This window comes from Euleptes europaea, chromosome 7 (assembly GCF_029931775.1).
Source record: "Euleptes europaea isolate rEulEur1 chromosome 7, rEulEur1.hap1, whole genome shotgun sequence".
Lineage (NCBI taxonomy): Eukaryota > Metazoa > Chordata > Lepidosauria > Squamata > Sphaerodactylidae > Euleptes > Euleptes europaea.
In genome coordinates this window covers 63,965,351-63,983,065 of record NC_079318.1, presented here as the reverse complement: position 1 = coordinate 63,983,065, position 17,715 = coordinate 63,965,351, and the positions used below count along the sequence as shown (strand labels likewise).

The window sequence follows — 17,715 nt, the reverse complement described above, 5'->3', positions numbered from 1 at the left end:
GCAAAACCTCTATGGTTAGGGTTGCCAACTTCCAGGTACTGCTGGAGTAAACAAACAGCATGAAGGCTCAGTAATTACAATCCATATAAACAGGTTTGGAAGATACGCCTCCACAATATTTATGTGTTCTTTCTGTTGGGATTGTGTTCCTATAATGTTATTATATGGCTTTAACCAGTAAAGTTGTTTATATGGATTGTAATTACTGAGCCTTCATGCTGTTTGTTTACTCCAGCTGTCACTAATTTATCAGCGCAGGTGTTCTAATTGGTTTGTAACCTCCAGGTACTAGCTGGAGATCTCCTGCTATTACAACTGATCTCCAGCCGATAGAGATCAGTTCACTTGGAGAAAATGGCCACTTTGGCAATTGGACTCTATGGCATTGAAGTCCCTCCCCTCCCCAAACCCCGCCCTCCTCAGGCTCCGCCCACAAAAACATGATATCATCATGCTGGTGCTGTCGAAGCCTGGGCCTCATTTTAAGCCTGGTAAGGCCACCGCTAGCCTCCTGGGGGGAGCTGGGGGGAGCTGGGGGGAGGGGCCCAAAGTGAAGGATCCCCCGCCCCTGGCGGGGGTATGGCAAGCTTAAGACACTGCTAATAAATCTATTCAGTTTGCTAAGTCACAAGTTGTTCAGGCTCTACTATCGTTGCTTTACCAATTTGCTATTACTAATTGTTTTCATCTGGGGTGTTCACAGGCTATTTTTGTCACATGCTACAATTACCAGCCTTGTTTGAGTTTGATTCCCCCTAGTTTGATCAAGCAACACTTGCTTCTCTTGAGAACCAGTGCCTGCATCTAGAAAACTTAGGTATGGTGTTACCTTCTCAGTTCGCCTGTCTTTTAGAGAGAATCTTTAAAATGCAATAGAAAACTTGGTTAGAACAACCAGAATGAAAGAAAACAATGGGGAAATAGGTACACTTTTTAGGAACTGTGAAAATGGTTATTTGCTAACAACTTCCAAAGAGGTAATGTTGATGTATATGGTTGTTATGGAGATATTATGTTTACTTTGCTGTTATTGTAGAAAGAGCATGAAAGAGAGAACAGTGTTTCTCTGTAATCCGGGAAGTAGAAGCTGGGTGAAGTTCTGCAGATGGGAATTGAAGGCAAACAGCATATTTACAGCTATGATCCATCTGTTAACTGGGGGCAGTTGTAATTTAATAGTTGGAGGAGTTTACACAACTTCAGGCCAATATTTCTTTTCACGAGATCCTGCCTGTAGCACGATGCAGTCTTCCACTGCTAGATTGAGAGAATATTTCAATCGTAAATAACACATACAGCTTTGAAACTTTTAACAAATATTCAGATTCATAATGGCCCTCTTTCTCCAGATTTGTAGCACTTTAAAAAACCTGATCTATAAAGAGAGACTGCAACCAAGGGGCCTAACGCACTCAGTATATACTACGCTTAAAAAAACGTGTTATCCAGGTTAGATCGCACCTCAGACCTCCTATTACGGCTTAGAAATGCTTTGGAAGCGCCAGACATCTGTTTTTTCCCAAAACGCCTATACCACGATGTATTTCGTTATGTCATTTCAAAACCAGCAATCCAAGGGGTGCGTTCAGTTACATGCACTATTCAGTTCTCCTCCCCTCTTTTTGCAACACCCAATGAAAAGCCTTTCTCCTCCCATCCCACCTTCCCCCTCCCCTCCCGTTTGCATCCAATCATTATTGTTACTTAATTCCCCCTCCCTCCCAAGTGCTTGTGGTCTTACAAAGGAACACGGGACCGTTGGAACATTAGATCAACCATTTGTATGTGTGCAGGGTCCCAATCAAACATTTCCCTCTTTTATTTGCTTGTGTCCTCCATTTTTTTTATCGCCATCTGCTTTTGCTATTGTTGGGTCAAAGGGAGGCTTGTTCGTTGAGACGAAGTTGAGGGGGTGGAAGAGAGCAGGCTACAGGATCCCAGATGGGATACGCTCCTTTTGATTGGTTTGTGCTTGGACTGTACCATCACTTAAACATGAGCGGGTGGATTGTATTGCCAAGCATTCCTCCCCATCACATTGGGGAATTGTCTGCTCTCTACGTAGCCTCAAAGGGAATTTCATGTTTTTGGAGGGAAAAAACCCTTTCTTAACCTCCAAACCACCACAGCGAGCATTTCTGTCAGCCTCTGGTAATTGGAGAAATAAAAGTGTACGCTTGCAAGCCCCCCCCCCTTTATTTAAACCATGATAACTTCTAGTGCACCCCCCCCCAATCTCTAGGCAGAAGGACTTTCCCTATTCTGCTTCTGGGTCCCGATTGATTGCAAGACCCCTCTGTTTTCCCAACCACCCAACTTCTAGGGCACTTCCCCCCCCCATTAGTTTCACTAGTCGGTTACAATGCAATCTGATTAGAGAGTTCTGTGTGTGGTTTGTGTGCGTGCGACAACTAGAGACATCAGGGGAAAACGTGAGCCCATTGTCCTATCGTCCCGTTGCAATGACGATCCAAAATGCTGAGGGGGGAGGTAGAGGGGAACCCAAGCAACGTCATAATGACGTGTTGCTCCCTCCATGCCCCTTTCTCTCTTGTGTGCGCGCTATTTTATTTGAGGTGCGCTCTGAAAGCAGACGTTTCAAAGACGTTAGAACGGGCAGGAGTGCGGGGGGGGACTGGAACTCGCATCCGGAACAAACGCTTTTAAGGTGTTTTCCGCACGTTTCCTGGACTGGGTGCGATAAGCCTCCAAGAAAGGTTGAGACTGGAAAGGGCAGCCATGAAGGAGCTAGAAAAGGTTCTTAAGTGTAAGGATGTGTCGCTGATGACCAAGATCGAGTTAATTCATGCTATAGTATTCCCTATTAGTACATATTGTGAAAGTTGTACAATGAAGAAAGCTGACAGAAAGAAAGTAAATTTCTTTGAAATGTGATGTTAGAGGAGAGTTTTACAGATACCGTTGACCACCAAAAAGACAAATCAGTGGGTTCTAGATCAAATCAAGCCCGAACTCTCCCTAGAAGCTCAAATGACTACACCGAGGCTATGATACTTTGGTCACATTATGAGAAGACAAGACTCACTGGAAAAGATAATAATGCTAGGAAGAGTTGAAGGCAGCAGGAAAAGAGGAAGACCCAGCATGAGTTGGATTTACTCAATCAAGGAAGCCATGGGTCTCAGTTTGCAAGACCTGAGCAAGGCTGTTAACAATAGGACATTTTGGAGGACATTGATTCATAGGGAAGTGACTTGATGGCACTTAACATGCACACAAACTGGGGCAGTGGGTGGAAACACTGGAACAAGTTATGGATCTATTTTTACTTGACCCACATGGTTTTGCATCATATAAACTTCTGTAGAACCCTAAGGAGGAGGTTATTACAGCTCCATAACAGCTGCCAATTACATGAGTCTTCCGGTTGCCATGGGACTGGATAAAACTATTCCCTGATTAACTCATCATTGCTCTTCCTCCTCTCTTGCTTAGAAAAGATGAGAAAGAGCTCAATTCCCAGTAAACTATTGACTATTGTCAGTACTGATACTGACACCACATCAAATGGAGCAATTTTAGACTCTTTATGACGGCACTTTACTCACACACACATCACTTTGTGAATTGGCTAGTATTAGGAAGCAAACAACATTATACTAATGTTTCCAATGATCACCACAAAATTAGAATGTAGAAGCTTCTGAAATTTGCCTTCTCATCCATGGCAGGCTAATTCCAACCAAATATTTCAGATAGACAGGAAGCTCTACATTAGGTAAGACTTGGTCCTAATAGACCATCTGATCAGACCGAATGATATACAGGCATACCTCGTTTAATTGAGCTTTGCTTTATTGTACTTTGCAGATATTGCGTTTTCAAGCAAGTATATCAGTGCCATTTTTCTAACAGCATGTACTCACTTCGTGACTCTGTGTCACATTCTGGTAATTCTTGCAATATTTCAAATGGTTCATTATTATGACAGTACATTTTTTTAAACATAATGCTATTTCACACTTAACAGACTACAGTATAGTGTAAACATAACTTTTATATGCATTAGGAAATAAAAAAAAGGTGTGACTCGCTTTATTGCGATATTCGCTTTATTATTGGAACCAAACTCGCAATATCTCAAATATTTTAGAATATGCCTAACTTCAGACGATCATGGCCTTCCTTTGACAACTTAGTGGTGGTACAACCAGTTTAAGCATCTCCTTACCTTCAAATGTGGACCTTTGCAAATTAAGTTTCTGTGGGAATGCAGAAAAATAGATCAGGCCTCACTTGTTAAACTCATTGAGGGCATTGATATCCTCCCCAAACCTGCAATAAAAGCATAGAAGGAAACAAAATCATTGACTAGATTCAACATCAACAAATGTAGATCACAGTGAGAAAATTAATGGACAATAACAATCTCTCAATCTAAGTGGGAAGGTGTTTTGCTAGCCATCAAACAATCTATGGTAGTTGTTGTCAGTCAGTCAGTCAGTCAGTCAGTTTATTGAAACGGTCCATGACCAGTCAAAATATCCGTCACATGTACAGAAAATAAAAATATTAAGTTTAGGAGGAATATAAAGTAATCCAAAACATGTAAACAGCTGAGAATTAATTATAAACATTATATAGGTCTTATACATGATTGACCAATTAAAATCCATGCATAATAATTTACACTGTGATAAAAAAGTCTCAATGTTTATCAGACTGCGGGGAATCTGGTTTGTTTGTGAGTGCCTTACGTTTGGTAATTGGATTGAACAAAAATTTTGCTACCGAACGTGATATCCCCATATTCTTGTTTGCAACATTAGTAGCCAAGAGATATCTCAAGAAAAAGCTCTCAGACTGGTGTAAGGAATTTCCGGCTAAGGTAAAACGCTGTAATAAAGGTTTGATTAACCATTTTCTCTCAGCAACATACAAAGCACAGTAAAATAAAACATGAAGGACTGTCACTACAGAATCATTTGAGCAGGGACAAAGTCTCATAGACCGGGGAGTTCATTGGAATCTATATGGTAGTTGTTGCATTATGGGTGATTCAGCAAAAAATACACTACAGAGTTTATTAGACCTCACACAGAATGTATGGAACATATTTATTTACATTTATTTAATGAAAAAGGCATGCAAGTGACTAATATGAGTTTAAAACATAGCAAACCTCTAGTCACCATCATTCTTATGTTTTGGTCACATCCAGTAATCCAGCCACTATTGGCGGACATTTGCGATATTTAAACGTGATTTTGGACAATGTATTTGCCCTTCAAACTTTAAATACAATAGTGTGATTTCTTCCACTACTTGGAATCTACAGGATAGTGATGATTTTCAATCGGTGATTTTTAATTGGCTACTAATGTTGCAAACTTGGGGAAATGTGGGAGAACTCCAGATGTGTATTAAGCTGCATGTAAGAATGGACTCAGAGAAACCTTGAAATCTAGATATATAGCTTCAATTAGGAAAACAATGCATTGAACAGGAAAATAATATTCAGTAACAAATACACACACACACACTGTAAAAACCAACTCTTCTTCTTCCAAGAGGAAGCCCCTTGGCAGACTTTCTTGGGCATCACATCTGGCTTAGGGCAGGGAGCAGGTTCAGTGCTTTCTGCCATAGCATCCATCTCTTTCCCAGCACCAGACACATGGGAGCCACAACCCCTTGCCTCCACGCACTGGAGTGGAACGCCTGCTTCACTGGACCTGATGCTGCCTTGAAGCATATCCAGTCATTGCTGCCACTACTGAGCACTTCTTCATGTATTGTAGAAGGGGGAAAGGTGGGTCCATGCTGGTACAGCAGAAGGGAGGAGCAGACCCTGGAACTGCCACATGGTGTTCCCTCTCCTCGTGGGGCTCCAAGGACATATTTGCAAACTATTAGCAATAAAATATATTGCTGGGGAAGTCATGCTCATTTCCTAGGTATAATTGTTCACTCTAAGCTTCCAAATTCTCTCATTATTTCTTCTGCTCCTGGAGGCTATGTAGCAGTTAAGGTTAATCTACTGTGCTATTGTTCTAACAACGGGTCTGCTAATGGGTCTGCTTTTTCCATGCTTATAAATTGCTTGTGTTGTCACAGTGTGTTTGCCAGTTTCTAAAATTAGGTAAGGGGCTGTGCCTAATTCTGAAGTGGTAGGATTGATTTTCTTTTGGAAGCCTCAAGGCCAGTTCAGAAGACACCTGCAGTGGTACCTTCAGGCTGGAAATGGCAGGCCCACAAGTTCCAGTGCTCCCCCCCCCTTTCTTTTTAAATCAGAAAGAAAGCTAGGCTTGAACATTTCTCCTCAGTGTCCTAAGAACCCTCACAGGGAGTTTTTGATGTGGGGTTTGTAAAGTCTTACTACATTTCTGGTAACTGGAGCAGGTTAAAGTACTATGTGTCAGCAAAGACAGATGCCCTCAGTGGGTCTCCATTCCCACAGTCATCCTGTCCTCCTTATTGCTATTGCTGCCTGCTCACTTTTCCTCTCCCTGTGGGGCAAAGGAGTTGGCAGCTGCCTCTCGTCTCCATCCTTCATGCTCATTTGGCAGGCCTCCCACACTTTTTCAGAGGGAACACTCATTTGGTTGCCTTGCCTTCTTGCTCCGCCCCCAACCTAGGCCAAATCCCTATCACCCCCTAGAGGGAGAGTGTGGGGCAAACAAAAGGGCTTCTGCTACTTCTAGGGTTGCCAACAGGCCTAGAGATAATATCCTGTCCCTTTAAGAGATGCTTTGTGTGTGAAAATGAGCGCAGGAAGCTTTTCATGGAACTGAGATAAATAACATCGCCTGTTATATAACATCCCATTAAGCATCTATTAAAGCAGGGATGGGGAACCTCAGGCCCGGGGGCCATATGCGGCCCCCGAGGACATTTTTTGTGGCCCTCGGGAGCTCCGGGCCCCCGCCGTGGAGGCGTGGCATAGGGCGGCCCTCCCTGAGGGTGTTCCTGGGGCCACGGCTTGCAGGGTTGCTGCGGCGCCCTTTGGACCTCCTCTCGCCTCCTCCTCTTCCCCCTATAACCGCAGCGTGCAGGAACGCCGGGGCACACTGTAAGCCCCTCTTGCTGCCTGTCGGCTGTTGAGCAGCAAGGGGGGGGGGAAGAGGCCCGTGACTCCCGGCGGCAGAGCATGTGCTCAGGAGCCAATCGGGTTTCAGGGGGCCTTTTGTGGACTCTGGGGCGGGGAGGGCAGGGAGCCTCAGGCCAGGTCACGTGGGGCCGGCGGGTGTGTGTGTGGGGGAAGGCTTTTCTCTCTTCCTCTCTTTCTGTCTCTTTCTTTGTCTCCCTGTGTCCTTTTCTTTCTCCCCCTTTCCATTTCTTTCACCCTCTCTCCCTTTTCCTCTTTCTCTGTTTTCCTTCCTTCCTCCCTTGCCGATCGACCGCGGGCTGCGCCTCCCTGGCGCCTCGTTTGCTCAGGCCCACCACTGGCTGCCCTCCCGCCTGGGAGGGGCGGAGGACCGGGGGAGCCCTCCAGCCTTCTCTGCATGGCCTCCCCTGGGGTCGCCAACCTCCAGGTGGTGGCCGGAGACCTGGCAACCCTAGCCTTTCCCCCCCCCCACATACCGGGAGATCTACACCTGGTATGGCCCCCGAATGATGTTATAAATGTGCAAATGGCCCTTGGCAGGAAAAAGGTTCCCCACCCCTGTATTAAAGAGACAGGACTTCCCCCCCCCTTTGGTCGGTTGGCAATCTGATTGTGGCAAGAACCAGGGAGGCAGTGAATTAGTGAGCAACCAGCAACACGGAGTAAGATGACAAGTAGGAGCTATGGATTCTGTCAGCTGTAGGCCCTCTGATGGGTCATCAATCTTAGCCAATGTCTGACTGTGCCAATTTTTAAAAAGAGATTCCCTTCATTACACTCTCCCCCAAGAAAGAATTTTTCCTTACCATCAAAGCATACAGAAGCCCAGGTGGGTTGGTGGTGGGTGTTGCCCTCCACAGTTTGGCTCACTTGTTTGAGTCACCTGGTATTCTTTAGTTTCATCACGCTTCATTTGCACAGCTTGATCTGGAGACTGAGAAGAAAGCTGAGAATAGAGACTCCCATCGCCCCCACCCCAGTTACCAGGTTTTCCTGGGGAGAGGGACTGAACACTGGACCAGTATGCCACTGGTGTACACTCCAACCAACCTGTTTCTTTTTGGTTCTTGTAGGTTATCCGGGCTGTGTAACCGTGGTCTTGGAATTTTCTTTCCTGACTTTTCGCCAGCAGCTGTGGCAGGCATCTTCAGAGTAGTAACACTGAAGGACAGTGTCTCTCAGTGTCAAGTGTGTAGGACACAGGGTGTGTAGGACACAGGGTCTTATTCCAAGACACTGAAAGACTGGACAATTCTACCAACTATTTTGTCAGATTGCACAGAGAAGCCATTGAAATTCATAAACATCAGCCCAACTTTAACAGAAAAGGAAAGAGTTTAAGAATGAATAAGGCTTGGCTTCCTGTCCTGAAAAACCTCCAGACTAACAAAGGCTGCAGTCAACAATAGCCATGCAGATTAGCTTTGGATTTCACACATTAACAGATCACTTCAGGATACAATGGTTCCATATTAACATACCACACCCTCATTAGTACATTATCTTGATACTTACAGGACAATGATTAGCACATTATGTCTGCAGGACAGTACTCAGCTCAAACCCAACCCCTCTCTACACACTTGACACTGAGAGACACTGTCCTTCAGTGTTACTTCAGTGTTACTCCTCTGAAGATGCCTGCCACAGCTGCTGGCGAAACGTCAGGAAAGAAAATTCCAAGACCACGGTTACACAGCCCGGATAACCTACAAGAACCACGTGAAAGCCTTCGACAATATTCTGTTTCTTTTTGTTTTGTAAAATAGCAGATCTTGAGCTGAATTCTGTGGTGTTCTCTGGCTGGTAAATTATGCAGGAGTATTTCTCTATAATTAACAGTATTTTATTAACATAGCTAACCAGAGGACTCCATTTGTAGAGCCCCTTTCTGCTTGGGCTCCTGAAGCGCTTCTGTCTGATAACCACACCCCACCATTAGTGTCTGTTTAGTTGTTCCTTCCCACCCATCACTTAAAGGAACCTTATCCTCACAAATTCCAATGTACTCTTCTGCTCAGAGGAGGGTATTTTACACGTGGAAGTACAGACATGGCCTGGCAACCAGTGGGAGATAGAGGGAGGCAGGAACTTACCAAGGGGAGGGGCCATCATCATCCCTGTGTGATGATGCAATGTCTGGTATGAGCCAGAAGTGACGGCATCATACCAGGGTCAACACTCAAGCACTCGGCCAAAATCTGCTAAAGCATCACCCCTAGTGTGACCCAGAAGCAATGGCGTTGTGCCAGACGTTTCGTCATCACATGGGGATGATAATTGTGCCCCCTGTTTGGCCAGCAAGTTTCTGCCCACTGACCAGGTGAGCATTAGCAGGCAATGGCTGCAATTTCCTGGAGGTCCCATACCATAAGCAGGCAAATGGGGACTCTTGAAGTACAGCATGAGAAAAATTAAACAAAATTCAAAGATGTTCTTCCATTTAATGCATGAGAAAAACTGACAGAAGAACCTAACAGTTATAGCACTACATAAATACAAGTGTTTGAAAAACAACAAAATGATTCTTTAGATCTGATGTACTGCCATGTTTGAACAGTAGAACAAACACTTGTTTTATATTTCATACTGTGGGTGCTTCTAAGGCCATTGATGCAGGGTTGTTTCCCTGCAGTCACCCCCACCGACTGCTTCAGGGCTTCCTTTTGATTATGCATGCCCTTCCTGACTGTCAGAGGTCACCTCACGCTCCCCATGTGTTCCCGTGTGTTTTGCCCGCATTTTCTGGATTCTGGCTAAAACAGCATTCGGAAAACACGGGCAAAACGCTTGGAAACGCTCGGGGAGAGCGAGGTGACCTCTGATGGTTGGGAAGGGCGTGCATAATCAAAAGGAAACCCTGAAGCAGTCGGTGGGGTGACTGCGAGGGAAACATCCCTGCATAAATGGCCAACATCCTTATATTTCAGGGGAAACAAATTACTAGGGCCCAACTGAGTTGTTATCTTAGCAGCACGAGAGTCTGCTTGAAGTATTTGCAATGCAAAAGGAGAGTATTTGTGTGAGGTATTGGTTTTGATGACAGCATACATCGCCCATGACAGTGTTGGTACTTTAATGCAGAGTAATGAGCATGTGCAGTTTTCTGCCATTTTCTGTTCCCAAAATTCATTCACATTTCTCCTCCTACACACACACACACACACACACTTATATTAACAATGTACATGTGTGCACCAATAGTGAGGGAATAATCTTGGTGTATCACCAGCAAATAAATCAATAAAACTTGATGCGATTTTTACTTATTTTTTGTTTTATTTAATTTATATCCCACCTTTCTCCCCAATGGGGACCCAAAGAGACTTATATATCGTTCTCCTCTCCTCCGTTTGTTACAACAACCCTGTGACATAGGTTAAGCTGAGACTGTATGACTGGCCCAAGGTCACCCAGCAAGCTTGAGTCTCCCACATATTAGTCTCACTCTTTAAACACCACCACAATCGTTGTCTATAATACTGTAACAAGATTCTTTGAGGTGGCATTTTACTGTTGTGTACGTGTACTCACGCATATTAGTAAGACACTGCAAAAATTCTTGACGACAGGTGATTTGTACAAGCTTATATCAGTATTCTTTTTGTGTGTTGTTTCACAAATGAACAGGATTGTGAATACTGGTAAAATACTGGTCAAAAAAATCTTGGCCCAATCATGTGTACAGCTGCTTTTTTGCTGTGAGTTATCAACACACATCTGTCTATTATATTTTTATCCAATCTTTCCATCAAGGAGTTCCATCAAGGTGGCAAATATGGTTCTCCCCTCTCCGTTTTATCCTCATGACTCTGACAGGAAAGGCTGAAAGAAAATGACTGGCTGAAGGTCTCCCAATGAGTATCATGGCAGGGTCAAGATTTGAATTCCACTCTCTTCAGCTCTAATTCAATATTTTAACTACTACACCATGCAAACACTTCTGTAATGGTTTTCAGCTGAATGAAATACTAAAGTAGCTTACAATTCAAACCTATTACATTTTTAATTGAATCCAGTTGTTCAGATATACAGTTCCATTTTAGTTGAACTTCATTTATACAATGAAGAAGCTTCACAAAGTACTGCAGCTTCTCTTGGGAGCTGGTGGAACATTAGGTAGCTGCGACTAGTAGAGACAATGATGGGGAAACATCCCAGATGTTAGTCTTCGCATAGACAAATATCTATGCATCACTAATGTAAGAGCACAAACAATCTGAAGGAGCTGACAGCTGCTGCAAACTGTACATGCACCATTTCCACAATTCATTTCAGAAATTCTCCTGGTTAAAGTGGAATTCAAGAGGAGTGGAAGCCAGCACAGAAAACCCCATTGAACAATAAATGAATAGCAATAGGAAAACACGTTCGCTATCATAATGGGAAATAAACATGTTATCGCACACATTCTGTGTGGTGGTTGGTTTCATATATTACCCAACCATCACAGGACCAAACCACAAGAAGCGGTTCCATTGTGACTAAGGTATCTGAAATGGGCCCTTGGAAACACAGAATAGCCACCTATACCATGGTATCTGACAGCTGGTGTGGTATAGTGATTAGCATTCAGACTAGGATCTGGGTGACTCGAGTTCAAATCCCCACTCTGCCATGAAACTTGTTGGCTGACGTTGGACCAGCACTCTCTCTCAGATTAACCTACCTCACAAGGTTGTTTTGAGGATACAATGGAGTACAGGAAAACAATGAGTTCCTTGGAGGAAAAGTGCACTAAAAACACACTAAATAAATATCAATAACCCTGTAGTAGTGCAGTAATTTGTAGTCTCTGTCCATATACGGTAGTAAATCCACCCTTGCTGCTCACCCCTCCTTCTCCAAATTAGAAGCCTTTGGGATGGGGAATGACTTTTATTTTCTCATGTGGTCCAAGGCCTGTGACTCACCTTGTGGTTTCTTCAACTGCCCTGCAGTGAGCTTTTAAGCTGCAGTTGTGTCATTCACAGTTGTCTGTTTCCATTCTTTGTATGCCAGTTTAGGGGATAAGGACTGCTTTTGAAAACTCGCCCTGCATTTACTGGTGAATGATCTGAAAGCTTAAATTGGCAACATCCTATTTTTTTTAATGTCCTTGAGTTGTTTAGATGCCACTGAAAAGAATTTGATTGGTGTGGAGGTCAAACAAGGGTGTAATTTTTTTCCCCTGCAAGAGTTCTAAATCTCTACAGCTGTCTCGCTCCCTGGTAGTATATTATCATACTTTAGCCTCCTGAATATGGGGTTTTGTTGGGAAAAAAATTATTCATCCATCAACAGTGTTCTATTTAAGATTTCGCACTCCTCCCCACCACAATCATGCTCTAGTAAATAAGCTCTTGAATTAAGCCCTTGGTTTGTCACTGAGTAAAGTATGAGCGAGGTTGCCAGATAACAGTTTCAAATGAAAGGAACACTGCCAAGCTGGGTTGATTATTCCACAGACTTCCAAATGATGGCATAGAATAGAATTCTGAAGTGACAGGCAGATCTTTGATAAAAGTACATCCCTTAAAATGGAAGGTTTCTGGTAACCCTGTGATGATGCAAAGGACTCTGGGTTGTCTTGACATTCTCATCCTTAAAAGACTTAAGTTCTTCCAGCTAGCTCAGGTTTTAAACTGGATGCTAAGAAAGTTTTTTTTATTTTTAATGAAACCTTAAAAAAATTATTTCAGTATAAGCTTTTGAGGGCTGCAGCTCACTTTATCAGAAGCAGTGTAGTGGGCAAACATTTATATATGAGGTTATAAAAAAATAAACGGCAGGGCCATCAATGCAGAAAGAACAGGGCAGATCGAAATGTAATCAAGAAAGTATAGAAATCATTTTCAATAGCAGTAAAACTGGCCATTTCTCCAGTTTAGCTAAGCTATAAAGCTCCTGAGAGCCAGCGTGGTGTAGTGGTTAAGAGTGGTGGTTTGGAGCGGTGGAGTCTGATCTGGAGAACCGGGTTTGATTCCCCACTCCTCCACATGAGCGATGGACGCTAATCTGGTGAAATGGATTTGTTTCCCCACTCCTACACACAAAGCCAGCTGGGTGACCTTGTGCGAGTCACACACTCTCAGCCCCACCTACCTCACAGGGTGTCTGTTGTGAGGAGGGGAAGAGAAGGTGATTGTAAGCCACTTTGATTCTGCCTTAAGTGGGAGAGAAAGTCAGCATATCAAAACCAACTCTTCTTCTTCTAATGGTTAAGGAGTCCCAGGTTTTACTAAAATTCTTAATACCTAAAACAACTAAGGAATCCCAAATTGGGGGTGGGGGGAGGAGAAGTAGTATGTCAAACCTCTGGATTCTAATTCCTCAGTTTCATACTGAAGTCTACCTTTTGAAGTTCTTTTACTGAAGAATAGTAATTTTTAGATCATCATGTTCTGGGAACATACATTATTACAAATTTTATAACAAAAACTACGAAAGTTTCGATGCAGGTGTTGCTTGATTGCCGTCTATTTGGTTGATAATGTTATGCACACTTTGAATGTAAGGTGAGTCCAGTCCAGAAAGAAATATTTAGACTGCATTCCATGGATGTGTGCCTTTACAATTCAAAACATATTTTAATAACAATCTGATATCATAGGCACAGAGTCCATTTGGAATACATCTTTAAATACATACCTGGCCTGTTACAAGATCGTTCTATCTGTTGATTTATGTGTATGTGTGCATAATATGTTTTACTAGACCACTGATGAAGTTGTGGGGGCCAAAAAGCATTTGGCAGGTGGTTTTAGATCATCAACCTTATATTTCATCGGTTCTTGTAGGTTATCCGGGCTGTGTGACCGTGGTGGCGAAAAGTCAGGAAAGAAAATACCAAGACCACAGTCACACAGCCCGGATAACCTACAAGAACCGATGAATTCTGACCATGAAAGCATTCGACAAAACCTTATATTTGTTGCCATATGGGCTTGTTTTTAATACATGCATGAGTGTTTCATAATAAATATATTTCATAGTTTAATTGAGCTCTTTTCCACCCAACCTTTGGGTACCCAATTTTGTTTTTAGGTTGGTCCTTCCCCACCTCCACCCCTGTTTTGACCATTTGAATATTTTAGTTCAGGCACCAAAACTTCTCAGGCTATCTCTGATCCTAATGGCTTTATCTTTCTGCCTCTCCAGGTTTTGGGATGTCCACCCCAGCGACAGTAGCTGGAAAAGCCTTCCTTATAGTTTATGGTCTCTTTGGGTGTGCCGGGACTATTCTCTTCTTCAATCTCTTCCTGGAACGGATCATCTCACTTCTGGCCTTGGTCATGAAAGCTTGCCATGAGAGACAGCTGCGGAGAAGCGGTCTTCTACCTCCAACCTGCCGAAGGGGCTCTGCCATCTCTGATGCGGACAGCCTGATTGGGTGGAAGCCATCAGTCTATCATGTGATGCTGATTCTGGGAATCTTGGCCATTATTATCTCTTGCTGTGCCTCGGCCATGTACACAGCCGTGGAAGGGTGGAATTATATTGACTCCTTGTACTACTGCTTTGTCACCTTCAGCACCATTGGATTTGGCGATCTGGTGAGCAGTCAAAACGCTGTGTACCGAAATCAGGGATTGTACAGATTTGGGAACTTCATGTTTATATTAATGGGGGTATGCTGCATATACTCTCTTTTTAATGTCATCTCGATTGTAATCAAGCAGGTTTTAAACTGGATGCTAAGAAAGTTTCGATGCAGGTGTTGCCCTGATTGCCATAAGCCAACTGCTCGCCTTGGGCGGCGCAATGCCATCACGCCGGGATCCCGCTTCCGCCGGCACAACATCTCTGTGGAAACCGACGGACAGTATGACAGTGACACAGAAGGGAGAAGGCTGTCGGGGGAAATGATCTCCATGAGGGATCTCACCGCCTCCAACAAAGTCTCTCTGGCGCTTCTGCAAAAGCAATTATCTGAGACAGCCAATGGCTACCCTAGGAATGTCTGTATAAACACTAGACAAAATGGCTTTTCGGGAGGTGTGGGTGCTCTAGCCATCATGAATAACAGACTGGCAGAGACAAGCGATTCTAGGTAGAAATTTTGAAATTATCCTCTATAGGACAAAGACACTTTCTTATTCTTTAGTTAATAAAACAATATAAAATGGTCCAGCTGTTCTCAAGGGTAGGTTTATGGAAAGGTTTGTGGGTTTTTTAAAAAAAAATACATGCAATTTGTTTAAAAGAGTTTTTTAAAAACAAAAGTTCCCCCAAATGCATCAGTATTTCTCTCCCTTTTTTGATTCTTACACAGAGAATCATGATTAGTACTTATAATAATGGAGTGTGTTATTGTTTAATGGTGGAGGCTCAGTTCAGACATCATGCCGAACTGTGGTTTAATTAAACTGATCATGAATAGTAGTGTGATTGCCCAAATGCGGGCTACTCCAGTAACTATGGTTAGTTACGGTACATCATACTAGGATCTGAAACTGTGGCTTAGAATTTGTTTATTCACCACAGTTAGTCTCAACTACGATTTCAGATGACAAACAAAGATGGATCTTTTGGCTTAATCCTGATTTGTTCCCTGGCACTGCTTTCATGCCAGTGCACGCTGAGATACCAACCTGTACTCTGCAGGTGAGATGGAGGAAAGAGCAAAAAGTGACAACACCTGCATTGGCCAAGGAAACCAGGATTTGAATGAGCACCTGCAAGCTGAGTCCTGGTTTCACAAAAGAACCGTAATTAAACCATGGTTTCCCATTATGTCTGAACTGAAGGAGTGTGGCTGGTCACCATAATTTTAAGCTCAAGAATATTTTGATATTTTAAAGGATTAAAATGCCGCAACAATGGTTCAAAACACTCTAGATCAGCTTACTTCTATGAAGAACTGATGAAAATGGTTAACTTGATTTCATTTCTCCCCATGTTGTTAATTACATTTATGTCCCACCTTCCTTCTGTGGAACTTATGGCAGCATACATGGGATTGCCAGGAGGTTTCCCATCTAAGCACTGTTGAGACCCCACACATGCATAGCTTCAGCAAGATTGCAGCATGTGCCTTTGGATCATGACTGAAGATTCTGTCTACTTAGGGTGTTATGCATTCAGATATTGGGTGAAGCTTTAGTGCTGCTTTTCACACTTTTAAAATATTCTGTTTCATTCCCAGAAGGCATATCCAAGTCTGAAAAAAATCTATGTACACCTAAATATGAGAATGATAATGCTACTATCAGTTACGTAATATTTTTAACTTTGCAAAAATGCTTTCTAATTTTGTACGAGGCAGGTTATTGATATCCTTCCGTCTTTATAGATGGGAAATTGCAGCTGAGAGAGAGTGATTTGCCCAATGCCACCAAATAACTCCATGGCAAAGGTAGTGCTAGAACTCAGGTACCCCAGATTCAAGTTCACTAGACCTCCCACAGTGCAACCCTAAACAGAGTTACACCCTTTTAAGCTTTCTAAGACTTTCCTGGATTTAGAAAGGCACAACTTTCCTGCACCAACGATCTCTGACATACACATCTAATTCAAGTAGGGCTCAGCCAGAATTACTTGTCTAGTTTTTCTGCTTGTTTGAGTGTCATCAAATGTCATTTTCAACAATTATCTTAGGATTGTTTCAGTGTGGTTCAGAGCTCTTTAATTGTTCTGGCTGCTGCTGCTTCCCAAAACCATTTTTTCTTTTTTGCCTTCATTGTTCTTAACTTCATTTGCCTTCCATACCACATAAACTAATTGGCTGTGGCAACTCACATGATTTTGTCCATGCTATCAGAAGACTACGGAAGTGAAGTGCACTGTTGAGTCACAGCTGACTCATGGCAACCCCATAAAGTTCCACCTCAGGGGATTTTCAAGGCAAGAGATGAGCAGAGGTGGTTTGCCATCGCCTTCCTCTGCATAGCACCCCAGTCTTCAGAAGACTACGCCTGACATAAGAACTTCATGAAGGCACACAAATGGGTCATCCTCCGCCAGTCAGATTAAAAGCAGTGAGTTCAAGGAGGATTAAGAATACAAATGAATACTGGCACCAAGATGTGGCAGCACCCAGGGAAACCAAAGGGCGCTGAACCCCATAGAAAGAAGGCAACTGTTGTTGATGATTATTTTTGTGGTAATTAGTTTGGCTGCATCAGATATGCTCATATCAAAGCAAATATTGAAATTAGCAAACATTTGGTGCATCCTGCATTTCAAGCAATGTCTCCATAAATGTTTTAGAGGGCGTCAGATGCACACTTGACCTCCACAAATCACACATGCTGAGGGGGTCTTCAGTTTGCACTGATCGTCTGCCTATCCTCTCTGGCAGCTGAAAACTCTTGTCAAGGCTATATTTCATGCGTTAAGAGTTCCAAAATAAACAAATACAATCCACATTTTCTTAATTCATTCAAGAGCTAGCATTTGTTGGCATAAGATTTAAGATGCTGCTTTGTACTGCATCAGTTCACCTACCCCCCACTGTGGTCTACTCTAATGGGCTCCCTGGCAGAGGCCTTTCCAGAGAGGAGGGGCATGGCTCAGTGATAGAGCATCTGCCTTGCATGCAGAAGGTCCCAGGTTCAATCCCCAGAATCTCCACCTTAAAGTAGAATCAGATAATTGGTGATGTGACAAACCTCTACCTGAGATGCTGCCAGTTAGAATAGAAACCACTGTGTAGATAGATAAGA

At 43.2% G+C, this 17,715-nt stretch overlaps 1 protein-coding gene across 1 annotated transcript in view; it reads left to right on the top strand.

Annotated features, from left to right (window-relative positions):
- KCNK12 (potassium two pore domain channel subfamily K member 12) overlaps positions 1-15,118 on the top strand; it is a 56,374-nt gene extending 41,256 nt beyond the window's left edge. Inside the window, exon 2 of the mRNA XM_056853260.1 lies at positions 14,210-15,118. Within this exon, the coding sequence (XP_056709238.1) occupies positions 14,210-15,105 (896 nt within the window). The 3' untranslated portion in view covers positions 15,106-15,118. The remainder of the gene's footprint in view (positions 1-14,209) is intronic.
- Positions 15,119-17,715: the final 2,597 nt, after the last annotated feature.